Source organism: Mastigoproctus giganteus, chromosome 3 (assembly GCF_048544385.1).
Source record: "Mastigoproctus giganteus isolate SK-2022 chromosome 3, ASM4854438v1, whole genome shotgun sequence".
Lineage (NCBI taxonomy): Eukaryota > Metazoa > Arthropoda > Arachnida > Uropygi > Thelyphonidae > Mastigoproctus > Mastigoproctus giganteus.
Window position 1 is genome coordinate 98420512 of NC_143577.1, and position 25963 is coordinate 98446474.

Below are 25963 nucleotides of genomic sequence, written 5' to 3' on the forward strand. Positions count from 1 at the left end.
AATTACCTTTTTTCCCACACTTAGATTATTTAAGAAGTAAAGTTAAGAATTATAATGCATCTATTGTAAGGTTGACAAGAACTGAGTGGGGATTAAATAAGACAGTTCTAGGGCTATATTATAAAGTTATTTTTATTCAAATTGTAACCTATGCAGCTTCGATATTGTATGGGAGAATATCCAATGTCAAATTTAGAAATAAGGTGATATCAATTCAAACATTAATGTTGTTGTTAATGGTAAGAGCTTGCAGGACAGTGCCAACAAATGCTCTGCAAGTCATTGCAGGAGTATTACCGTTAGATTGTCAGTTGTTACATACAGCCTTTGGTTACAAGTGGCAGGAGTGCTGTGACTCGGTGGAGAACTGAGGGGGGCGATTCTCCAACGCATCACAGCCTAAAAAAATGTGCAGCTTGTGAAATGTTTGCCGAACTATCTGGAACGGAACATGATATTGCCATGGGTGATGTCTTTGTGTGTGCGCGATGTAAGGAGTGTAAGGAAATCAGGCGACAACTCAGCATTGTTATGGGCCTATATGAGAGTTTGAAGGACAGGGTGGATGCTCTCGAAAGATCTAAATTGAGGGACCCATCAGGCTCTCAGCTGCCCACATCAACGCCAGAGCTTGCACTTGGTCATCACGCAACACAGCGGCAACCCCTAAGGCAGAATGCGCTGGTCCCACAGGAACTAGTAGTTGTTGGTGACTCTATTGTCAGGGAAACGGGGAACATGCTTTGTAAAAAGGATAGGTCGAACAGGACCAGGGTATGTCTGCCAGGGGCAAAGGTTGATGACGTTGTAGAGCGGATATCATCTTTCAAGGGCACAAAAGGTGATATAGTTGTACACGTTGGCACTAATGATATTAAGAGTAGGAGACCGGCAGAATTACTCAACAAGTACAGGTCACTGTTGAAAAAAAGCCGTGAAATAGGGTTGAATTTGAAAGTGTCGGCAATTCTGCACAGACACGATAGGAGGGAGTACATGATGAGAGCCTTGTCGATCAATTCGGACCTGGAAAGATTGTGCAAGGCTCAAGGCGTAGAATTTTTTTCAGCCTGGACTGTACTTGTTAACAGGAGAGATTGTTTCTACAGGGATGGGATACACTTAAATAGAAAGGGTGCAAGAATATTTGCTGATGCTATCGAGGCAGTGTTAGGTGGGTCGGAAAACTGCTAGTTTGGGGGAATACAAAGACTAATATTTAACAGTAACCGCAGGCAGAGGTGAAGGTGATTCTTGCACAACTTCTATTAGAATAAGAAGCGACCTGGAGCGAGGGGTGTTGGGGTTTCAGGGACGGATGGCAGTCATCATGGAATAGTTGGGTATATGGGATGTGTTAGGGTAACAAGGAATAGGCATAGGAGCATGTATGCTTGCATGTATACCAGTGCTAGAAGTATAGTAAATAAATTTGATGAATTTGAAGTGTTGGTCAAGACATCAAAGGCGGATATTGTTGGGATAGCAGAGACGTGGTGTCACAAAGATATAAGGAATGCAGAACTGGAATTTGGGGAGTACAATGTGTACAGAAAGGATAGACAGGACAGAAAGGGACGGGGTGTTATGCTGTTAATTAAGAAAAACATAAAATCAAAGGAAGTGCACCCAGTTAATATATATGAACAGTGCTCTGTTGAGTCAGTTTGGTGTGAGATAAGCACTGCGAAAGGAAAAATAAGAGTAGGAGTGTGTTATAGGCCTAATGACTTGAATGAGTACAATGAACAATTGTACAGAGAAATAGAGTGGGCCAGTAAATCAGAATGTCTTATAATGGAGGATTTTTAACTTCCCAGATATTGACTGGAACTTGTGGGTTGGGCACTCACACACTAGTCAGACTTTGTGGATTTATTGGATGATTGTTTTCTGCAGCAGCATGTTCAGAGAGGCAACCAGAGAAATTAATACTCTTGATCTGGTTATCAGCAGTGATCATTCGTGTATTAAGAATTTGCAGATAAAGGAACCACTAGGGTGGCAGTGATCACAGTGTGCTGAAGTGGGATTTACTCAAAGAGTAACTACCGTCAGGGGTAAAGGAAAGGGTTTTTGCTTCCGTAAAGGGGAGTACAGTGGTCTCAGACAGTTTTTAAATTGTGTACAGTGGGATCAACTGACGATGTTACAAACAGTAAATTCTAAGTGGGGAAGCATTCCAAGGAATTAATCGTGGAAGCTACTAGACTTTTCATGCCGATTAAGAAATATTGTTCAAGGTTTAGGCTAAATGGTTATCAAATGAACTAATGAGACTCGTGACAGAGAGAAAAATGCATGGGATGCATGTAAATTATCAGGCGACGCAGAAGCCTGTGGCAAGATATAAGCTAGTCTGTAATCAGGTCACAGATGAGGTTGGCAGGCGAAGGCGGATTACGAGAAATCTTTGGCAAAAGATGCTAAGAAAAACAGCAAGGATTTCTTACTTATATAAACTCTAAAAGGAAGGGGATGAATCTGATCGTCCACTTGACATCGATGGTTCGACTGTTGATGATCCTGCTCAGATAGCAATCAAACTGAATGAGTATTTTGCATCTACATTCACACATGAGGAGTTATTAGGTTTGAAATGGCAGAAGGTTATCAAATTGTTCAGCAGGGTGCTTAATGATCTTGTAATCACTGAGAGCAAAGTGGAAGAGAAATTGTTGAAGTTAAACGTAAGAAAAGCACCTGGGGTAGATGGGATCTATCCAGTTATATTAGAGGCGGCAAAGCAACTAAGCAAACCCTTAGCCATAATTATGAGAGCATCCTTGGACTCTGGGGAGGTTCCCAAGGACTGGGAGATGTGCAAATGTATCCCAATTCACAAAGGTGGAGCGAAGGGTGACACGAGTAATTACAGACCAGTTAGTTTAACTTCTGTTTCGGGTAAAATAATGGAGTCACTGGTTAAAGATGCATTGCAGGATCATCTAGACAAGACTGCAGCAATAATTCAGACACAGCATGGGTTTGTTAAGGGAAAGTCTTGTTTGACAAATTTGATTGGTTATTACGATGTGGTCACAAAGGAACTGGATGCAAAAAATAATTTTGATATCATATACTTGAATTTCAGGAAAGCTTTTGACACTGTTGCGCATGGAAGACTACTGTACAAATTGGAGCAGAATGGTATTAAGGGTAAGTTGCTACAATGGATAAAAGGATGGTTAAGTGGGAGAAGACAGAGGGTGGTAATCAATGGGTGCTGCTCTTCGTGGACTAATGTTATTAGTGGAGTTCCACAGGGTTCGGTGTTGGGTCCACTGTTGTTTTGTGTATTTATCAATGATATTGATGAAGGTATATCAGGCTTAATGTCGAAGTTTGCAGATGACACAAAGGTTGGCAGGGTTGTTAATGACAGTCATGGCAGTGTACTACTGCAACAGGATCTAGATAATTTGGGCAGATGGGCTAAGAAATGGCAACTGAAGTTTAACCTTGACAAATGCAAAGTACTGCATATGGGTAGAAGTAACCCCAGAGAAACGTACCAACTGTGTGGTATTACACTTAAGGTGGTAGAAAATGAAAAAGACCTGGGAGTAATTGTGCAGTCAGATATGAAGTTTTCTGAGCAATGCAGACAGGCTGCTAGGGCAGGTCATGCGGTTTTGTCAATGATATATAGGAATTTTGCTAGCAGGGAAAAGGAGGTGATTGTCCCTCTGTATAAGGCAATGGTCAGGCCACGCCTTGAGTATTGTGTACAGGTCTGGAGGCCTCATTTTAGGAAGGATGTAGATTTCTTAAGCGTGTACAGGGAAGAGCAACACGATTGGTGAGGGGAATGAAGGGATACTCTTACCAAGAGAGGCTTAAGTTCTGCAAATTGCAGTGGCTGGAGACTAGGCACCTGCGCGGTGATCTGATTGAGGTCTATAAGGCCTTGAATGGGTTGAGCACGCTGAATTCTGATGGGATCCTTCCACTTGTTCAGATTACGAACCTACGGGGACATAAGTTCAAATTAAGAAAGGACAGATGTAGAATAGATGTGCGGAAATTTGCCTTTAGCCAGCGGGTGGTTAATTGCTGGAACAAACTTCTATCTGTCGTTGTGGAAGTTGATAGGTTAAATAAATTTAAGGAGGAACTGGACAGGCATTTGGAGGGAATGGTGTAATTTTTTTTTTTTTTTTTTTTGGCTGATGCTGCATAAGCTCCTACACTTGCTTTCTTGCATCACGTGCCACTACTACTACTACTACTACTATTTAAGGAAAAGAATACAGATATCATGTCTTGGAATAACTAATGATGTAACAGTGAGAGTTAGAGAGGTAAAAAAAAAGGAGGTTGTTGGTAAACTCCTGTAATATGGCAGGACAGATGGGATGTAAGTGTAACAGGGGGGGGGGGGGTTACCAGATTATTTATTCCAAGAGTTCATTTTACATACCAGAATAAGCAGCGGTTTTTCCTAATATGTTGACGTACTATATATTAACGGGACATGGATCCTTAAGGAGTAAATTATATGATCTTGGTCTGGAAACCCAGCCAAATGGAATTGTGGTCATAATAAGGAAAGTTGGGATCATGTAGTGTATGACTGTTTATTGAATGAGGAATATCGACAATTCTTGAATTATTATATTTTGGAAGAGGATTTGAGCCTCATTACTAGAGACATAAGTTTAGTAATTTTTGTGGGTTAGTATTTCGGAAGAGAAGAAGGTTACAAGTGTTGGTGGATATTTTTTAGCATTTTGTATACTGGTTGATGTTGTTGATTGTTTGCCACTTCATGTGGTCTGACGCTTTTAAGTTTTGTTCTACTCTTAATAGTGTTAATATTGCTGTTGATATTATTATTATTATTATTATTTTGTTTTTAGGACCTCCTGGTTAGGCCCCTTGGAGGTGGGGAAGATGACGCCCATTGGAATTGCAACTACATCCAATGGGCGTGGAGATGGTACTTATTACCGGACAGAGATGATCCAGGTTTGGCTACAGGTGCCAAGGGACGAGCACCAGGGGCAGTCACGCTTTGAGTGGCATGCCTTCATGGTGGCGATGAGGCTTTCCCCCACCCTAATTAGTAGTAGTTCTTTTTTTGGATATATGATATCGGGTGGAGATGGGCGCTTGTCCGGATGCCCCATATGCCACAATAGTATACATTAACATATGATGATGAAACGTTGGTAAGTACACACCAGAAATCCAAGTTCTTGCAAAAAAAAACGTTACCCATAAGCAACAACCACCACCTGTCTGGATAATGGACATCATGCACGTATGGGTCCATGGACTAATGTGCTTACGCCACACACGAAAGTGTCCGTCGGCGAGTTACACAGGTATTTGAACTAATCCGACCAGCACACTCGTTTCCAGTCCTATAGTGTCCAACCATCGTGACACCTTAGCAGTCGCCTACTGGGAATAGTACTTGACCCAAAGCTCACTTCTCTCCGCATCTTGCACACCTCCACGCGCAAAGTGCAAAAACTACACTGCTCTCATTACGACGGGTGAGTCGTCGTGATTGGGGATTGAATCGACGCACCCTTAAGGTTCTGTACAAATCAATCTTCCTTCCCTTCATAACGTATGGATCTGGGGTCTGATTTTGTAGCACAACTCTTTACAATAAACGTAAACTGGGAACCATCCAGCGCACCATCCTTCTTACTATTACAAGGGCATGCTGTACAGCTACAGTTAGCAACCCAGCCCTTCAGGTTCTTGTGGGCGTCCTTCCGCTCGATCTGGAGGTTATTCGAAGGGGCCTCCGCTACTGTGTATCCAGGGGCATACCATCAACTATCCTTGGACACTCCATCATTAACCTGAATGAAATCAGGCAGGAAAAGAAACAAATTGCCACCCTACTACTTCAGACTTGGCAGGACAGATGGGCTGCTACCAACAAGGGTCCAAATCACCAAGAAATTTATACCTTATGTGAACGCCGTATTTCCCAACTCTCCAAATTGGTTCTCCTCCTGGTCTTTATACTCACCTACCCCATTACCGGACACGGGTCAATAACCCACAAACTAACATCCATGGGAATCATTGACAACCCCTACCGTGCATGTGGTGAAATATAAGACTGGAACCCATCTAGTATTGTTAGCCCGAAAGTTTTTACTTTCCTGAATTTATAACCTATCCATACCAATACCCAGTTATCAATGTTGTAATGGAGCAACATCAAGCCTGAGTTGTGTAACTGTGGGTAAAAAAAAAAAAGTAAAGTGCAGCCATTATCAACCCAATGCAGGATGGAAAGCCTCCTCAACAATTCATGCTGAGGGAAATGGACCATAATCTGCCACGCTGGTCCAGTGTGGGTTGGCAGATCGACCGTATTCAGCAGTCAGGGGCTTGAACCCCGTCTACTCAAAGAGCGTGTGCTACTGCACTCCTGCTCTGCCCACTCGGCTACGGAGGCCGGGTATCTATCGCCAATTGAAAGAATAGGAGAGAATATGCCCATTGTGGCTAGAAAAAGTTTGTATTCCTGTGAAAGTGAAAATCTCTCGCTCTAACTGTTTTCTCCCCATAGCCTGAGTAGCACGATTATAAACTTCCCTCAAGACCATCATAGCATATGAGCCAAAGAAAACGGTACATTCATGGCATATTGTCGAAAACATAGCATACAGGGAGCCTGAAAGAATATTATCTAGGAATATGTCTAAATTTGCAGAAATTAAAGTAAAATGAAAGAATACTGCAAGCTTGGCCCTCTTCGCCAACCGCGATACCCAAAGTTTTTACGACCAGGTATACAACGGAAATCGTGGGAAGTTGGCCAGGATGGGAAGCTAGGCGTGAGAAAATGAGTAGGAGGGCATTTTATTAATATCTCCGACACTAGAACGCCAGGAAAACACCCAGAGACAAGTGGATCCATTTGGGGGGGGGAGTCATCCTTGGACCATCCGGGACAGGAAACTCGTGACTTCCAATTTTCAATGAGAGAACTTTGCTCTCAAAGACAAAGGACATGTGTATAGGTAAGGGCGGCACCTAGAACGTTTGTTCAACTCCGCCTCGTGTCTCTGTGAAGAACAGTATCACTACAAATGGGCCAGATATGTGTATGACGTACGTTTGTGTGTATTGTGTGTGTGTGTTCTGTTGTTATATTGTGGCCGCTTGGCTACCCAGAAGCATCAGTCACCTGGACATGTGATTCTGTGTACTCGTCCACACACACGGGAAGGTGGGCCAGTCCAACAAAACACGTAGTCTCAAGAGAGACTCTGACCCACCTAGTGTTGCCAGAAGGTGGGACAGATTCCTGTGGGTGCCCATTCCAGAGGGAGGAGATAAAGAAAGAAGAGCCAAAAAAATAAGAATAAATAAATAAATAAAATCAAAAAAAAACCACCCGTGGTGCAGTTATGGGGGAGAAAAAAAAATAATAAAAATAAAAAAAACAATTAATTAATTAATAAAAAAAAAAAAAAAAAAAAATATATATATATATATATATATATTAAATAATCAAAAATATATTAAATAATAATGATAAAATATAATAATAATAAAAATAAAGAAATAATAAGAAAAAGCAATGAAATAAATTGGCTGCACTAGAGTGGGAACTCAAGGCAGAGCCCATGGAAAAAAAAAAAAATAGAAATAAACATAAAAATAATGAAATAAATAAATAAATTGGCTGCACTAGGAGTGGGAACTCAAGGTAGAGCACGTGGAAAAAAAATAGGTATAAAATAAGTAAATAAATTGGGCTGTGCTAGAGTGGGAACTCAGGGCAGAGCGCATGAAGAACATATTAAATAAATAAGAAAAATAATAATTTAATAAAGGAAAAGAAAAGAAAAAAATATAATAAAATAAAATAAATAAATGAGCGAAATGAAAATAAATGAATAAATAAACTGGCTGCACTACTAGAGTGGGAACTCCAGACAATACGTGCAAAAAAAAAAAAAAAGGAGAAGAAGATGGTGGCATGCGAATATAGAACCCCTTAAGTCACTGAAGAGGTATTGTTAGGGCAGTTAGAACTATGTAGCTCTGCTTCCTGCGCTCTAAGACTTGGGATGCATAGGATTATTGGAATGCCTTTAGATTGTCATGTGTTTGTAGTAGAAGCTCTGGTTGCTGATCTGAGATACCTGGCACAGCCTGCAGTAGGGTCGTTCTTAAGTCATCGTACAACCTGCATTCGAAAAGTTTTTTTCCAATTCTCTGACCTGCCGCAGAAACAGCGATCTGTTGGTAGCAAACCCAGTAGATGTAACTTTTCGTTGGGGGACCCGTGTCCGGTAACCAAGTAGGATTCCAAGGTGAGGGAAAGTCAGGTCTTTACCGTTTTCAAGGTTGTGAAAGTGACATCAGGGAGGAATTTTCTGGTAACGGAGCCTGTGTGTGAGGTGTTCCATCTAGACTGCCAAATATTGACGAGTTCGTTATAACAGCGAGCTCTTTCTGCTTTGGGGTCAGCATTGAGATTTAGTTCTAGGCCCCGTATCTTCGTTGGTATGCATTTTCTTTTTAATTCTGAAGTTAAGCCTTCTGAAGATTACAAACAGATCAAGTGGCAGAGTTCCAGCTATCACCTGGATGGCAGCTGTAGACACTGTTCGGCATAATCTGTGCGTGGCCAGCACGTTGAATGGAGTTGACCTTGATTTTCATGTGTACTCATTGAACCCACGCTCCTGCTGCATAGGTCACAAAGGGATGAAAACGGCTTTATAATACAGAGAGAGTGTTTTGTTGGAGAGTTCCCAGTTGCTCTTAGAGATCCTCATGATTGCAGCTGAAAATCTATTCGTTTTGACCCCTATGTATTGTAGATCTTTTCGTTTTTACCCCTATGTATTGTAGATGTGGAAGGAAGCTCAGCTTATGGTCAATGACCACCCCTAGGACTTTAGCCTGTGTCACAATAGGAAATTGTTTTCTGGAGACCTTGATTTGTGGTGGGCAGCGTAGGTCAAGCTTTGATTTAAAAAGCATCATTTTTGTTTTGCTGGTACTGATTTGAAGCTTGTTGAAAATGTCCAGAAGTAGAGATCTGCTAGTACAAGATTTGCTTTGTTTTCAAGGTCGGAGCACGATTTCCCATAAAAAAAACCATACTCAGGTAGTCTGCAAACGCCACAATTTTGCATCCTTCAAAAGATTTGGAAAGCCAGCTGTGCAGGACCATGTTCCACACAAAGGGTCCCAAGAACCTTGTGGGCACCCCCAAGAGGTTGGTCTAGTTATCTGCAGAAGATTGGATTTAACCACGATAGTGCGCTCTGTGAAATAGTTCGGGAAGAGCTTGTAGAGATGGGAGGTACAGTTAGCTAGGCGGAGGCACGCCAATGCACTGTCCCACCAGACAGTGTCGAAGGCACCTTCAAAATCCACCAAGATGGCCAGTTCAAATTTAGATGTGGAGTTTTCAATATGGAGGACAAAGTCAAACAGTGCCTCTTCTGTAGATCGCCCTAGTGTGAAACCATACTGCGCTGGGGAGAATAGGTTCTTTTCCTGGAACAGTTGTGTGATTTGGAGAGCCATGAGCCTGCTAGAACTTTACCTAGATTTGCCAAGAGTGCAATTGGTCTAAGGGAACGCGGATCTCCTGGGGGTTTGCCAGGCTTTCTTATGAGTCGCAGCAGGGCCACTTTCCACGCCTTGGGAAAAACTCCCTCAAGTAGGCATTTGTTGTAGAGCAATTTGAGATATAGGGGTCTAAGCTTGAACAAGCGAAGGACAAAGACGTACTCAATGAGGTCCATTCGTGGACATTTTTCAGGATTGATCCTGTTGAAGACGGCTGTGAGCTCTTCCATTGTGAAGGGATTGGTTTCTTCCTCAGCAGCATAGGTTTGATTAGCTAATCGTATTGCTATGTGCTCAGGTAGATCATCTGCTGGATTATTTTCAGGAAACAGTCTGTCAAGTGTGGAGTTGATGGAGTTGGTCCAGTTAGAAATCTCGGTGTTCCCAGTAGTTACAGTGTCAAAGATTTCAGGCCTGAAAGTCTTTTCCCTCGCTATTTTGTATAGAAGTCCCCAGGGGTTGGAGTTCCCTGAGTCTCGGACAAACTCCGACCAGGTGGTTTTCTTCTGGGCAGCAATGGCTTTGGTGTATTAGTTCTTTTTAAAGATATAATTGTTGTGGAATCTAGCTACTTCACAGGAAGGCCAGTCGCGATGGCGTTGATAAAGTCGACGGGCACGATGGACCTCTCTGCGGAGTGCAGTAAGCTCTTGACACCACCAAGAGCAGGCAGTAGGACGGATAGATTTTTTCCTGGCCGACCTGTAGGAGGCCTTCAACAGCACTTGCTGCATCATGTCTGCTATTTCAGCGGCTGTGCAGGAGTTCGGTTCATGTGGGGTAAAGCCTTCGACTACAGAGTCATCAAACGAGGACCAGTCGATGCTCTAGATGGAGAACAGCACTAATGCAGGTAGTTTGGATATCCTGGATGTGTTAATTGCATTTGGGGTTAGATCGAATGTGATAACTCTATGATCGCTAAGGGTCCAATCTGGCATAGTCTGCCAGTCATGGATACACAGGCATAAATTGCTGGTGGTTACAGTGACATCAATATTAGATTCCCCTGTGGAGCTGCTGTAGGTAGTGTGCTGGTTTGGCTGATTATGGACTATGGAGAGCCCAAAGAATAAAAAGGGTCCAAAGTGAAACCAAAGGGTCATTAGGGTGTGGTCGTGATCTCCAGTGTGGCTCTCATCCGAGCTCCTTCAGTAGCCGCCTGCATCACCCTTTCGCATAAGAAAGATAGAATTACGAGGACCAGAGAAGACCGCTGCCAACGCCTCTACAGAAGGAAAACTTGCAACAAGCCTAGGGACAAATCCACCTAAATTGGTAAGCGAAGACCATTCTTATGTATAAATGAACTTGTGTGAAACAGCCAAAATATATTCTAAATTCGATGCTTCCTTTCTGAGTTTCTTTTATATATGTGAAAAGTAGAATTACGTTAATAACATGTATTATTGTTCACGCCCTTGTATTACTTAGAGGAAGTTTAAAGGGGAGGGGCAGGATTGTCTGGAGAGTTAAAATATACAAACCTATGAAATCGCGAGACTATTAATTCTTATCCCTTTCTGTTTACAAATGATTACACATAGATTGATGTATGTTTTATTCATTGTATGTTTATGGTGTGAATGTAGATTGTATACATGACCTTTTCTGTCTAGAATAAATAATTGTTAAGTGTTATTTGAACTGTTGTAACCTCTCTGCCAACATCTCAAACCACGCCAGGGTAAATAAACTCAGAAATGGATTTTGCGGGATGGAAAGGTGTTAAGCAACCTTTCCATTAAAAACATAACGCGACCTGTTGCTTCAGAAAATCAGGGCCCTAAAACTTCTGATTTCTAAGGGCTCAGGTTATTGTCCTAACAGATTGCCTGAAAGAGAAAGAAAGAGAAAAGAGAAGAGAGGGAAGAGTGAGGGTAGGGTCGTACAGTATTATATATATATATATATCAACACTATGAAGACCTCCGCAGCATCCTGTTTACTCGTATACAAGATAACACTTAGGGAAATGAACACTTATTCATCACAGAAGAAAACTACTACTCTGAGTTTACCAAGTTTGCACAAGCCCTCTCACAAGAAGGAGCACTCTATTGCCAACGCAAAATAGGAACACCCCAAACGTCTGATCAGTACAGTTGTCATTTCTGCTGTGACAGAACAGCATTTAGTACTTGCTAAATGCTCTCCGTTCTGTATTGCTGGTCGTGTTCGACTTTATAGTGCTTTTCTGCACACGTCACACAAAATGTAACCTCTGACTGTTCACATGTTGACGCATACAGCCGAAACTTTCATGATTCTAATGAAATGCACCAGTAGTGTAGATTAAATCTTTACCGTTCATACTTTTTAATAATAGTAAAAATTACCCTGATACAAGTTAAATATTCCATCTTGCATTAAAGTTTAACCCGATTAAATAAAATAATTATCTCAATATAAGACAGAATACTCAAGCAAAGTAAAATTTTAGATTAATGAAAAAAAAAAAAAAAAGAATTTAGTTAAAGAGAATGGTTACGTGGTTATTCAATATAACTATAAAAGAAGAAACACTATCAAAGTTCGTTTTAATGTTAAGTAAATTTTTACTGAAACAATTGCAAGGAGTTGGTGGGGGACATCAAGTAATCGCAACAGTAATAACTAAAACATAGGAGGCGACATGAAGTTTATGCTTTAAGTTTTCGTCCAGCAAACAGGCAAATCGACCAGAGAACACAAGCAATTTACACACAAAATATGGGTAGATGTAATCATTTACAGGGGACCCTATCATAATTCGGTTTGGTATAAAAAAGCCAGGGCTTCTGTCAACCTAAGGATTCTGGATTCCACCCACAGAACTATGCTATTGTCCGCTATTCACGCCTGCAGCACGGTGAGCACACATGCGCTGCAGATTATTGCAGGAACCCTCCCCCTTGATCTTGAGGTGGTCAAAAGAGGCATACTCTACGAGCTAATCAGGGGTAGAGCATGCGCACACACACACACACACACCAGGATTTCAATGCAAACCCCGCAAACAATCAAGATGCAGAAAAAAGAAGGCTCACCTGCTGCAGATGTGGCAGGCGCGATGGGATGCCTCCACAAAGGGACAAATCACCAAAAAATTCCTCCCAAAAGTTGACAGATTTCAGCCGAAGACGCCGACGTGGTATTCACTAGGCTTAATCACGACCTACCTATTAACAGGACATGATGTCATCAAGGTCAAGCTGACCCCACTCGGAATTACAGACGATCCCAACTGTACCTGCAGCAAGCAAGAAACGTAGCAGCAACTTATGATTGCCACCAATACGATGACCTCTGCTGCCACAAATGGTCACAAGAATACAATATTGTCCCAAAGATCAAGAACAACATCTCTTAGAGGGCAAGGAGACATACATCGCCTTTTCTGAATATTTACAGGAACTATTTGCGATATGCCGAACCCTGCTACCCCAACAAGCAAACCAAACAGCCTAACCGAGAGAAATAGAAGAAACCCGACATGGGGAAATGTACAACAAATCTGAGGCAAGGAACAACCACAAACAAAAGGCTGAACTGACTAACTATCAAAAATGGCAGGTGGACTAAGACCCCACCCTTCCAGAGAACAGAATCCCAACCACAATAAGAAACTTACTAACTGGACAGTCTAAAAATACTCACAACTCTATACCTAACTGAAGATAACATGGACGTGGAACCATGCCACATGAATGACCATAATTCTAGCACTGGACTGCGTCACACCGAGCCCAGACTACGCAGCTTGATGCCAATTGCCTTATTGGCGACCTGAATATTTTTATTATTATTATTTTAGGGTTGCCCGTAATTAAATACATTACGAAGGTGCTCTTACGAAGAAAGGCTTAAGTTTTGCGAATTACAGTGTCTGGAGACCAGGCACCAGCGAGGTGATCTGATAGAGGTGTACAAAGCCTTGAATGGTTTGAGCATGCTCAATGCTGATGGGATTCTTCCTCTTGCTCAGAATAATCACCTGAGAGGGCATAAATTCAAACTGAGGAAAGACAGATGTGCGGAAATTTGCCTTTAGCCAGCGGGTGGTTGGTAGGTGGAACAGACTTGCATCCCTTGTCGTGGAAGTTGATAGCCTAAATAAGTTTAAGGCTCGGCTGGACAGGTATTTCGAACGAACAGAGGGGTGAATGGAAGTGGTTATTTTTTTTATTTATTTATTTATTTTACTTTAATTTTTTTGGCTGATGCTGCATAAGCTTGCTTTCTTGCATCAAATGCCTCTACTAATGCTAATTAACCTGTATTTGTGTCTGTAAATTGCGTATGTTCTATAGTTAATTTGCCTGTTTTGCTGGACGAAAAAACCCAGTTACTGGGGAGAAAAACCTTGCTATCTATGCCTGAGACCAACTAACTCCGCCACGGAATGAAAAAAGCCCATTAAAGTTCCTCGCGTCATCGACGGGATTCGAATTCAGGCCTTTTCCACCCAGTGTGGGGAGGACGGTGATGATACCACTATGCTATCCGCGCAGACTGGCGATCTGAATACGTGTGTGTGTGTGTGTGTGTGTGTGTGTGTGTGTGTATGTGTGTGTGGACATGTGTTTTTGTAAAGGGCGGCTCCTAGAACGTGAGTTCCTCTCCGCCTCGTATCTCTGTGAAGAACAGTATCACTACAAATGGGCCAGATGTGTGTGACGTTGGTTTGTGTGTATTATGTGTGTGTTCTGGCCTCTTGGCTACCCAGAAGCATCAGTCACCTGGACAGATGATTCTGGGTACTCGTCCACACCACGGGAAGGTGGGCCAGTCCCAATGGAGCACGTACTGTCTCGATACGAGACTGTGAACCACCTGATGTTGCCAAAAGGTGAGCCAGATTTCTCTGGGGACCCACTCCAGAGAGGGAAAAAAATAATAAAATAAAAAGTAAATAAACTAAAAACAAAAACAAAATATATTTCCCGTGGTGCAAAAAAAAAAAAAAAAAAAAATAATAACTAAAAAAAGAAAAAATAATAAAAAAATAATAATAAACATAAATAATTATAATAATTCCCCGTGGTGAAAAAGAAAATATATTAAATAAATAAATAAAAAAATAATAATAAATAAATAAAAAAATAATAATAAACAAATAAATAATTATAATAATTCCCCGTGGTGAAAAAGAAAATATATTAAGTAAATAAATAAGAAAATAATAATAATAATAAAAAATAAAATAAATAAATTCCCTGGGATAAAAAAAAAGAGAGAGCTGTATGGCACCAATGATAGCCCACATCCCAGGTGTCAGAACAGAGCACGAGTAAAAAAAAAAAATAAATAAAAAAAAATTAAGGTAAGTAAATGAGAGAAAAAAAAATCATAATTACAGAATAAATAAATAATTTTAATCCCACAGTGAAGACGAAGATGTAAGTCGGGGTGCCAGCAGTGGTTATCTATCCTACACAGAGTGAGAAAGAAGAAAAGGTGAGCCAAGGCTGCTCCTAGTTCTAGGGCAGGACCAGGAACAAGTGCAGAACGCAGGTTAGAGGGAAAAAAAAAAAAAAATGAAGCTAAGTAAATGAAAAAAAATAATAATAATAAAAAATAAAAATAATAAATAAAAATAATTCAAGAATAAATAAATAATTTTAATCCACACCCTGGCTACAGTGAAGAGGAAGATGTAAATCGGGTGCCAGCAGAGAGAGAGAGAATGGAAAAAAAAAAAAAAAAAAAAAATGGGAGAGTGGTTATCTATCCTGCACAGAGTGAGAAAGAAGAAAAGGTGAGCCAAGGCTGCTCCTAGTTCTAGGGTAGGACCCGAAAACAGTGCAGAACGGAGGTTAGGGGGGAAAAAAAAAAAAAAAAAAAAAAAAAAATATGAAGCTAAGTAAATGGGGGGAAAAAAATGAAGCTAAGTAAATGAAAAAAAAAAAATAATAATAATAAAAAATAAAAAAAAATAATAAATAAAAATAATTAAAGAATAAATAAATAATTTAATCCCACAGTGAAGACGAAGATGTAAGTCGGGGTGCCAGCAGTGGTTATCTATCCTACACAGAGTGAGAAAGAAGAAAAGGTGAGCCAAGGCTGCTCCTAGTTCTAGGGCAGGACCAGGAACAAGTGCAGAACGCAGGTTAGAGGGAAAAAAAAAAAAAATGAAGCTAAGTAAATGAAAAAAAATAATAATAATAAAAAATAAAAATAATAAATAAAAATAATTCAAGAATAAATAAATAATTTTAATCCCACACCCTGGCTACAGTGAAGAGGAAGATGTAAATCGAGTGCCAGCAGAGACAGAGAATGGGGAAAAAAAAAAAATGGAAGAGTGGTTATCTATCCTGCACGGAGTGAGAAAGAAGAAAAGGTGAGCCAAGGCTGCTCCTAGTTCTAGGGTAGGACCCGGAAACAGTGCAGAACGGAGGTTACGGGAAAAAAAAAAAAAAAAAAATGTAGAAGGAGTGACTTTCAGTTGGCAGTGGAATTATTAATGATCGGCATTTCCACATCGGTGATTGGCGATCAGTGTCCTCCTCCAGGCAAATACCTCAGCTGCAAAGGTCTGGAAGGCTTCGAGGTTGTTCTGGGTACATATCAGTTGATGCAGATCTGCTGGTGGGAAGTCCTGGATCTTATTCTGAAGACGGTTTCTGATGTCGTTGTAATGTACACACTCGGAAGCAAGTGTTTCCAACTTTCACTTTGTCCGCAAAAGCAGTAGGGAGTGTCGATCACTCTAGCCTATTTCACTTTAAACCACTCCCTGGTGGTGGTGGTGAGGCAGACAGCCTCCTGGCTGCCCCTTCACCGCCGATCCTCCTCTTCTCCTGGGGGCATGGTTCCACTGATCATCTGAAGAAGACCAATACCTTGAGACAGATTCTGGGCACCCCTCTCCAGTAGCATCAACCAACTTCATCGAAGCTCAATTGAACTGAAATTCACTCTGGCTTTCCCCTCAGCCTTCGGTCTCTCCCCCCCCTACTCTGTCTAACTTGCACTGTACACACACACACACACACACAACTTATCAATTATTAACTTCCAAATTTAAACCGCACTTATATAAACCTCTCGGCCTTTTATATTCTAGTGTTAACCCCCTATTTTTTTTCACATAAGCCCTTGCCACTGAAATCTTCGGAAACTAGGTGGCAGGGCCTGCCAGAGTACAAAAAATCTATTGGGTACCTGACCTTCCTCCCCAGGACCAAGTGCGGTAACAGGGGCCCAATGGCTAAATGGTCAGAAGAACAACGGTACACAACACTACACATCCGTCCACTGCCCACACACTTTTTAAATCTCTGGCCTTCACAGACTTCTGTGCTACAGAGTACACAACACAGAGATGGGAGGAAATCTCTGGTGCCGTCAGACAACTAACACACATCATCTGGGGCCATCGTCTCTATCGTTCCCATTCTTCTGCCTTTACCCCTGCCCCAGTATTCCGCCCCCTACCCTACTATCTGCACACGAGCGAACGCCCCACACATCAAATCTAATCTCGTCCAAATTTAGTTTCGCCCAATCTCGGCCTATTCAAAAAAAAAATGCTTTTTTTTTTTTTTTTTGGTCCTAGCCGCTGAAATCTCAGGAAAGTAGGCGGCAGAACCTGCCAGAGTACTTACTTAAAATACTAGGGTACCTGGTCTGCCTCCACGGGGCGAAGTGCAGGCAACATTGAGCCTCGGTAGGGATCCACAACTAAATGGCCAGAGGAAGAACGGTAAAGTGTAAAGTGGGTCAGACGGCACCAGCAGTTTTCCCCATCTCCGCGTAGTATACATTGTCGTGTGATACAGTACACTGTAAAGGCCAGAGATTTAAAAGTCTGTGGATCTTGTATATGTGTAATGTTTTGTACCGTTGTTCATTTGGCCTTTTAGCCGTTGGGCCCCTAATGGGACCCACCGTTGCCCACACTTAGCCTCGTGGAGGCAGACCAGGTACATTCAGTATCTTCAGGAAATTAGGTGGTAGGCCCTGTCACCTAATTTCCTGAGATTTTAGTGGCTAGGACCTAAGAAAAAAAAAAAGCTACTATATTTTATGCTGAAAGGGGGTAGGCCGAACGGTAATAGAGTTGTTGCATGGTTGACAAAATTTTGGTTTCATTAGACGCGGTCGCAAAGTTAGAGAGGGTGGGGAGACTGAAGACTGGGGGGTTAACATTTACTAGGGTACCTGGTCTGCCTCCATGGGGCGAAGTGCAGGCAACATTGAGCCTCGGTAGGGATCCACAACTAAATGGCCAGAGGAAGAACGGTAAAGTGTAAAGTGGGTCAGACGGCACCAGCAGTTTTCCCCATCTCCGCGTAGTATACATTGTCGTGTGATACAGTACACTGTAAAGGCCAGAGATTTAAAAGTCTGTGGATCTTGTATATGTGTAATGTTTTGTACCGTTGTTCATTTGGCCTTTTAGCCGTTGGGCCCCTAATGGGACCCACCGTTGCCCACACTTAGCCTCGTGGAGGCAGACCAGGTACATTCAGTATCTTCAGGAAATTAGGTGGTAGGCCCTGTCGCCTAATTTCCTGAGATTTTAGTGGCTAGGACCTAAGAAAAAAAAAAAAAAAAGCTACTATATTTTATGCTGAAAGGGGGTAGGCCGAACGGTAATAGAGTTGTTGCATGGTTGACAAAATTTTGGTTTCATTAGACGCGGTCGCAAAGTTAGAGAGGGTGGGGAGACTGAAGACTGGGGGGTTAATACAGAGGTGGGGTCAATAGAGAAGGCGACCCCAGATGGTCAGTGAGGCATACTCATGCCCCACCAGAAGGAAGAAAATGGGGTGGCGAGAAGGGGAGGAAGAACGGTACATGACATTACATATTTACAATATCCATACACTTTTAAATCTCTGGCCTTCCCAGTGAACTGGCACACCCACAATGAAAGAAAGGCGGGAGATGGGGGAAACCCCTGGTGCCGTTTGACATCAATGTACTTTACACTATGTAATGTTTCAGTAAACATTTACTTTAACATCAACATGCAGTTTGATAGTGTTTCTTCTCAATGCACTGAAAACAAAACATGACTTAATCATCCAAAAACAGTTTGTACTATTTATACTATTTTATGTAACCATCCCAAGTTTATATTCGAGACAGCTACATAGGGTCAGACGAGTTTACAATTACAATGCTTTAAAAGAGTTTTTTGGACACGGAATTTGAACACTGTGTACTAGCACATTGGCTACTCCCAATACACTTGGTATTAGCTTGGAAAAAGATCTAAGTTTGAAACTAGTGGCTAAGTTAAAGAATTGTAAACTGTGGCGCCAAAAATCTTAATTCAATATGTATGCAGTCACCAGGGGCGGGCCGTCCCGAGATTGACAGGGGTGCAGCGCCCACCTTTCACCCGCGGGACGGCCCGCTCAATGTTCAAGGGGTGCCTGAAACTTACATACACATATGAAGAAAATTTTAAAGGGGGAGGCGCGCCATATTTCAATGGGCACCCGGGCGCCATATACCCTAGGAACGCCTCTGGCAGTCACAATGAATACGTACTATTCCAGTCTCGGTAATCTCAAGAATAAACTGAAATTTATTTATATATTTATTTCGTTTATTTATTCTTTTAGGCTACACAATGACGTATAATATAGCTAAGAACTGATAATACGCGTTTAATATCCATTAAGATAAAATACAAGAACATACATAAAAAAAAAATGTAAGGGGAGTTATGATGAAAGTTTGTTAACATGGGGCTGACTCCAGAAGAATTTCAGCTAAAGGTCATCCCTTGTTAAATTATATCAAGCTAATTTTTTAACAAGAGAATTGCGCGATCTCTCTCCTCCACCTCCAGCATACTCCTGATATAAATACAGGTTATTCACAACATATGGCACCTACCTGGAGAAAGATTCAGGACCTAAAAAGATTTTAAAATGTACATATTAAGGGTATGTGTCCAATTGTGAAAAGTTACAGAGATGTGGCTGCCTGTATGTTAAAAAATGGCTATGGAGTTTTCAATGCCAAAAATAAAAAACAAATAAGAATAAGCAACACGTACTTAGTACGTGTACATACACGTCTGTTTATTATTGTGTTTTAATTATTTTTTATCATTGAAAACTTCTTAGCTATTACCTGAAATTTGTTTCCGGGTAATGAATCGATCCTGAAGCTAAGCACAATATCGATACTAAATCGTTATCCGGCGGCGTTCCAAGATTTTGGGGCTCACTTGCAGGATACCACTACTAAATTATCAAAGGCTTTTGATAGGTTACGACAGAGATAGAATAAAAAAATATAAAAAAAAAGACCACCGTATTTAGCAGTCAGGTGCGCTAGAACCACGGTCATCTCAAACGGGTGTGCTACTGTACCGTCGCGTTTGACCAATCGGCTACGGTGGATCAATAAAAGCTTAATTTATTTTTCAGAATTAACGTAATATAAAGGGGTTATATATTTTTTTCATATATTTTAACTATAAAGCGAATAATAGTCTTCATAATACACTATTAAAGCGCCATCCCTAGCAGTATACTCATGAAGAAACCACTCTGGTTGCAGGCTCTCAGAGTTTAAAGTGCGATAATAAAGAGAGAAAGAAAAAATGTACAAGCAGTTGTATGCAGACGAGGGTGGTTTCCTTTCTCTTTTAATGTTATTGCAAAGCTTTCTTTAGATGTGTTTCCAATTTCCATATTAAATTAGAGGGTCTATTCGTCATGCTATTTCATATAAGTGAAAGCGAAAATATTAAAAGTGCACTACGTTTGCTTACCTTTAACGGCTGATGAAACTTTTTCCAGATTTGGCACATTAATCTGTAATACACTAGAATTTAAACGAAAACGTCCTGTGGGAAGTTCACTCAACATGAAAATACGTGTATCTCTCATTCTAACGTGACTATTGCAAAGATTATCGTTTCCAAATCCTTCAACAAAAAGTAACTCTCCGGCAGAAATATGACTGCCCTTAAACATGCGCTTGACTTGAACTTCGCCGCTATAGAGAGGTGCGTGCGCTTGGTAAAGTCTCTTAACTGTTCCTGTAAGAACAACATCGGCCTCTTCCTCACGCATCGTTAGTACTTCACGACAACTCTGATAACGCCGCCGTCGACTGTCACATCCTGGGTACACAGTTAAAAAAAACAGAAATAAAAAAGGCATAGTACCTATAATGAAAAGGGCCATTTTCACTTTATGTAAATGTCGTTTTTCCGATGAAAGAATGGGTGACTAGTTTTATTCTCTTAGCTGATTAGTACTTCCTAAACAGACCTGTTTTGTTGACAATATGAGAAGTAGGTTTTCTGCCAGTAAGCTCTTTCTCCCACCTGACGGCACTAGGCTTTGACCTAATTGGTTGCCTGAAGGCACGTGCAAGTCAGGTATTTTCTCCTCCTCCTTATTTGGGGCTGGAGATACCAATGTACACATCTGTTCCATATTTTGTAAATAAGCCTGCTAATCATAATAATGACAATCATCTGTAATACTCACAATATTCCCCTTTGTAAAACTAACAACATGTGTAATTTTAAATGAAACAATCAAGTTTGTGTTACACATTATAAATGTTATTATCAACTAAATAATTACACCTTTCAGTAATTACAGGTACACACTACGTAACTTCGAATGCATCAAAGTGGCCTACAATAGCTTTTTTCACTCGTAGTTCCTTTCTTATAAGAGACGCAACTTCTACAGTTGAATGAATTTTACATTCACACCGCATAAACACTGCAGTTCTAAAAGATTAAAAATTCGGACATATGCGGTTTCATTTTCCCCTCCTGTAGTATATTTGGTGATGTCACTTGTTCCCTTGTTTTCGGAGGATTTTTAAAAGGCGTACAGATCCCGAATTTCACAGATATGTGACAAATTTTATTTGTATGAAAAAATTAATCACATTTTATAAAAACAGTTCTCAACAGTTACCCGAGTCTTAACTATCTCAGGAGAGCCTATATGGTGCCAGATAGTTAATGGTAAAAAGAAACTTAAGTTAAGGGTGTGCTATTGGCCACATGACAGCGATCAGTGCGATAAAAGTCTCTATAAAAGGTAAAGGGCAGCCATTATCAACCCACTGCAGGATGGAAGCCTCCTCAACAATTCATGTTGAGGGAAAAGGACCATAATCTGCCATGCTGGTCCAGTGCGGGTTGGCAGATCGACCGTATTCAGCAGTCAGGGCTTGAACCACGGTCTACTCAAAGAGCGTGTGCTACTGCACTCTCGCTCCTGACCACTCGGCTACGGACTATATCAGTGTTGAATCCAGGGGGTTGACCGGGGAGAGTTTTACCCCCGGTGGAAAATTCCCTACCAGTGAAAAAATAGTAATTTTTATTTTATAAAACACGAATTCAATAAATTTATGTCAAATAAACATAACACGAAAACTTAAATCAACTAATGTGGCACTTGTTGGGTGGTAGACGGCGAAAATAAATTACTAAAATTCAAGACACGAAATTTTCAAAATAATTCAATGTGCAATATTTCTAGCTACACAAATTGTAACTAAAAGACACAATTTCAAATGTCCGTATTTTCGTTTTATGGTTCCCGTTATTTCCACACGAACCATCTCTTGACAGTATTTCACACAAACGGTCTACTTGTGACTAATTATTTGTTTGAATATCGCAAACAAGATTGCAGGCAGCGAACAGGTTCTCCTGAATTCGTTTCTGGGAGTTGCTATTGCAATTATAAAGTGTCCCGCGGATTTCAGGGGAGTCTGCAGCCATGAACTCAATCGTCAGCAGTTTCGCTTAATGATTTTCACATTCCCTTTATTTGAAAAATATTTCTTGACTAAATGTCTAAGAGTATGAAAGAGGTTGTTTATGCATGGGTATAGCACTTCCATCATTTCTACTACCAAGGTAGTATATGAATGCATCGTTTATTCATATTTCATATTGTGAACACCTTCACAACGAGTTGCCTAGGTATAGCATTACTTCGCATAAGTAACACTTCTTTGGTAGAGAAGACTACTGTTACTTTTTTCTTTTTTTTTTTTATGAAAACCCCAAACACGAGAGGTATTAAAACCTGTAGTACTTAGTACCATGCTTAGGATGGAGGTTGAGAAGACAAAAGAAGATATTTGTTGACATTAGACTTCAACTTCTGTAAACTGTAATGTTTCGGGAAATAAGTATGAAGGAAGGTTGTTCCAGAAAACAGCAGTTGAATAAATAAACCAGGAAGATGAAAAGTAGGTTCTGTGAGTTTGAAATTGGACAGTAAATGGATGATGGCGGCACGTGTTCGGACTGTTTTGAAAGAGAGAGAGAGTGCGAATTATAGAAGCCAATTCAGAAGAACAATGCCCGTGGAAGTATCTGTAGAAAAGGCATGCAGCAGAAACAGAACGTCTATGAGACAGCAAGTGAAGAGACTCTGTTAGAGTGGAGTCATTAATTAACCTAACTGCCCTCTTCTGAATGGAATCTAGAAGCCTGAGAGGGGTTTGGGGGCACCGCCCCAGATGTGGGAACAATATTCCATGGTAGGGTGGATTTGCGATTTATACAGAGTGAATAGCTGTTTGAAAGAAAAGAAACGCCGAGAGCGAAAGAGAAAACAAAGTTCTTTAGATGCAGAGGAAGCAATATTTGTAATGTGCTTGTGCCAAGAGAGATTAGAAGTCAGGGTAATCCCCAAAAGAGATATATCATTTTGCCTAGAAATCAGAGTGTCACCAAAGGTAAGTATAGGAGCAGAAGAATCCTTTTTACGAGATATAAGACAAGACTGGGTTTTAAAAGGATTGAAATCAACCAAGTTGTCTTTGCTCCGCTGGAGAATTACCTGAAGATCGACATTTCAGGAACAGGTAGCGGATATTCGAGAAGTTTAAGCTGATTGAGCAGGGCAAGTTTTCTCAAAATGGAAAGTGGAATGCAATGTGCTATCATCGGCAAAACTATGGATAGGACTTCCAGTCAATGGAAGGAGGTCATTAATATACAAGAGGAAAAGAGTGGGGGGGGGGAGGAAAGAACTGAACCTTGGGGACACCAGCATTACTGAAGAAGTTAGAAGACAGAGCCGTTTACCATCACTCTCAGTAAGCGATCAGAGATAAAATTGGATAATCAATTACAAAAAACCGTTGGCAAACCATAAGATGGAAGCTTGTTTAGAACACCTTTATGCCAAACACGAATGAGAGCCTTTGATATGTCTAGAGCTGTTGTTTGTTATTTGGTTTTTAGGAGCATTAGCAACTAAGGCCATATTGCTCCGGGAATATGCGGTGGTCATTCCCTGACCTTTCCGCATCCTCCGTATTTGGTGGTGACGGGATCGAACCCCGGTCTAATCAAGGAGAGTGTGTTACGGACTGCTGTTCCTTCCCACCTGGCTACGGAGGTGCCTAATGTCTAGAGCAACTGCTTGTGTTTCACCGAACTCTTCCATTCAGTTTGTCCATAAATGGGTAACATAAGGCAGAAAATCACCAGTGGATTGACACTGACGGAATTCATACTGGCGATCGTTGATCATACGGAAGGTTTCAAGGTAGTTTAAGAGTTGGCGGTTAATAGATTTTTCCATTACTTTAGAAAAATAGAAGTAATTGCAATGGGAAGGATTTGTCACCCTTTTAATAAATTAGCTAGATGTGAGCAAATTTCCAAGCAGAAGGAGAAACACCTTTGGAATAAGAAAGTGAGAAAAGGTGGAAAAGAACCGGAGCACAGGTTTTGAGAGCAAGTGGATTGGTTGGTTGGTTTTGATTTTATTGGCGCATTAGCTGCTAAGGCTATAATGCGCCAAGACCAGAGCAAGTGGAGAAATACCATCAGGACCTGGAGATTTCTTAGCATTAAGATTCGTCAAAATCCTTTTGATGGAAGACTACAGGGAGGCATTCAATGGAGTGTGTTGGGAATTGTGGGAGGTGTTTTACCAAGATCATTAACAAACGAGTTGGAAGAAAAATGGGATGTAGCAGGTCAGCTTTATCCTTGGCTGAAGTGACAACAGAACCATCTGGTTTTGACACAGGTGTGAGAAGAGATTGGCAAAAGTTGAGGCCAATAGCTTTGGCAAGAGACCAGAATGCTTGGCTACCATTAGGGCAAGAAGCAAGGTTTTATACTCTTAGCCGGTTCAAAATCTAGTTTCGACTGATTAATAACTGCTTTACAATTGTTGCGAGGTTTGGCATAGGCAGAAAATGAAACTAAAGAATTGGCAACAAGCCAATTATGATATGCAACATTTTCCTCTTCAACAGCACATTTATTGGAAAACAAAAATTTGGATAAAGGACAAGATTTTAAAGTGGAGTATGGAATAAAGGATTCCATTCCTACAAGAATAATTTCACTGACACAATCTGAGGAAACACTGACATCACAGGTTTTGAAACAGTAATCCGACCAAAGAAAAGAAATCTCGCAGGTCATCCCATTTTGCATTCTTGTAATGCCAAACAACACAAGGTTGGCAATAGCCATGAGATATAGGCTCCATTGGAGAAGAGACAATCCCCAAGTTGTGATTTGAGGTGTCTAAAGGACCATTCACTTCGACCGTGTGCTTAGAAGGGTTGTTTCTGAGAAAAATATCAAGCTTGTTGGCTGTATGGTTAGGATTGTCCAGTATTCTTGTAGGTAAATGAACAATCTGTGCAAGGTCATTAGCAATTGCAAAAGCCTCGGTATCTCGACCAGCAGGGTCTGTGTGACTAGACAATGGAAGCAAACTGGGGCTGTGAACATTAAAATCACGAGGGAAAATTACCTCACTATTAGGAAAGTTGGACTGGAGAAAGTCAAGTTGCAAAGACAGGAAGTAAAAGAGCTCCAAGTGATTAGTGGAGTTGGGAGAACGGTAGAGACAACAGATGAATTTGACAGAATGAGATAGAGAGATTTTAAGCCACAGAAGATCGAAAGGAGGAGATTCCAAATTATCAAGTCTCTGATAGGGAATATCGGAACAGTCATATGCACAAGTACCACCTTTGAGGCGAAAGGAATCATACAGTCAATAATTTGGGCAAATGAGATGAGCACTAGTTGAATCAACCGATAACTGAGATTGTCAGAAAAAAGTACATGGAGTTTGGCAGACTGAAAGTGGAAATGGACATCGTTGAGATTTGAATTGAGACCACGTATATTTGTGAAATGAACTAGGAAGTGTTTGGGAGGTTTAGATCTTTTCACAGATAAGCTTACTCTATTAGTTTGAAAGTTCGTGGTGTCCATGTACCAAATATGATTGTAATAGGTGCATTGTGGCCTTAGTAGTCCTTGCACCAATAAATGCAACAAACAAGAATAACAGTTCATGGTGTATTCAATAGTAAGAAAAAGTGGAGGGGACATGCTGTATAAAATAATGAAATTTTTTGATAGGGCTTACGTGTTTGGTAAGAATATACCCAGATCCTT

The 25963-nt window shown here is 40.9% G+C and overlaps 1 protein-coding gene across 2 annotated transcripts in view; it reads right to left on the reverse strand.

The window, feature by feature from the left end:
* Positions 1–25963, reverse strand: part of LOC150088177 (ciliogenesis and planar polarity effector 2-like) — a 175882-nt gene that overhangs the window by 21598 nt on the left and 128321 nt on the right. Inside the window, exon 1 of one of the 2 annotated variants that reach the window (XM_090370603.1) lies at positions 20303–20813. The exons of the other annotated variant lie outside the window; for it this stretch is intronic. Within the exon in view, the coding sequence (XP_090226729.1) occupies positions 20303–20720 (418 nt within the window). The 5' untranslated portion in view covers positions 20721–20813. Of the gene's footprint in view, positions 1–20302; positions 20814–25963 lie in introns of those variants that run through there. 2 annotated transcript variants of the gene reach the window in all.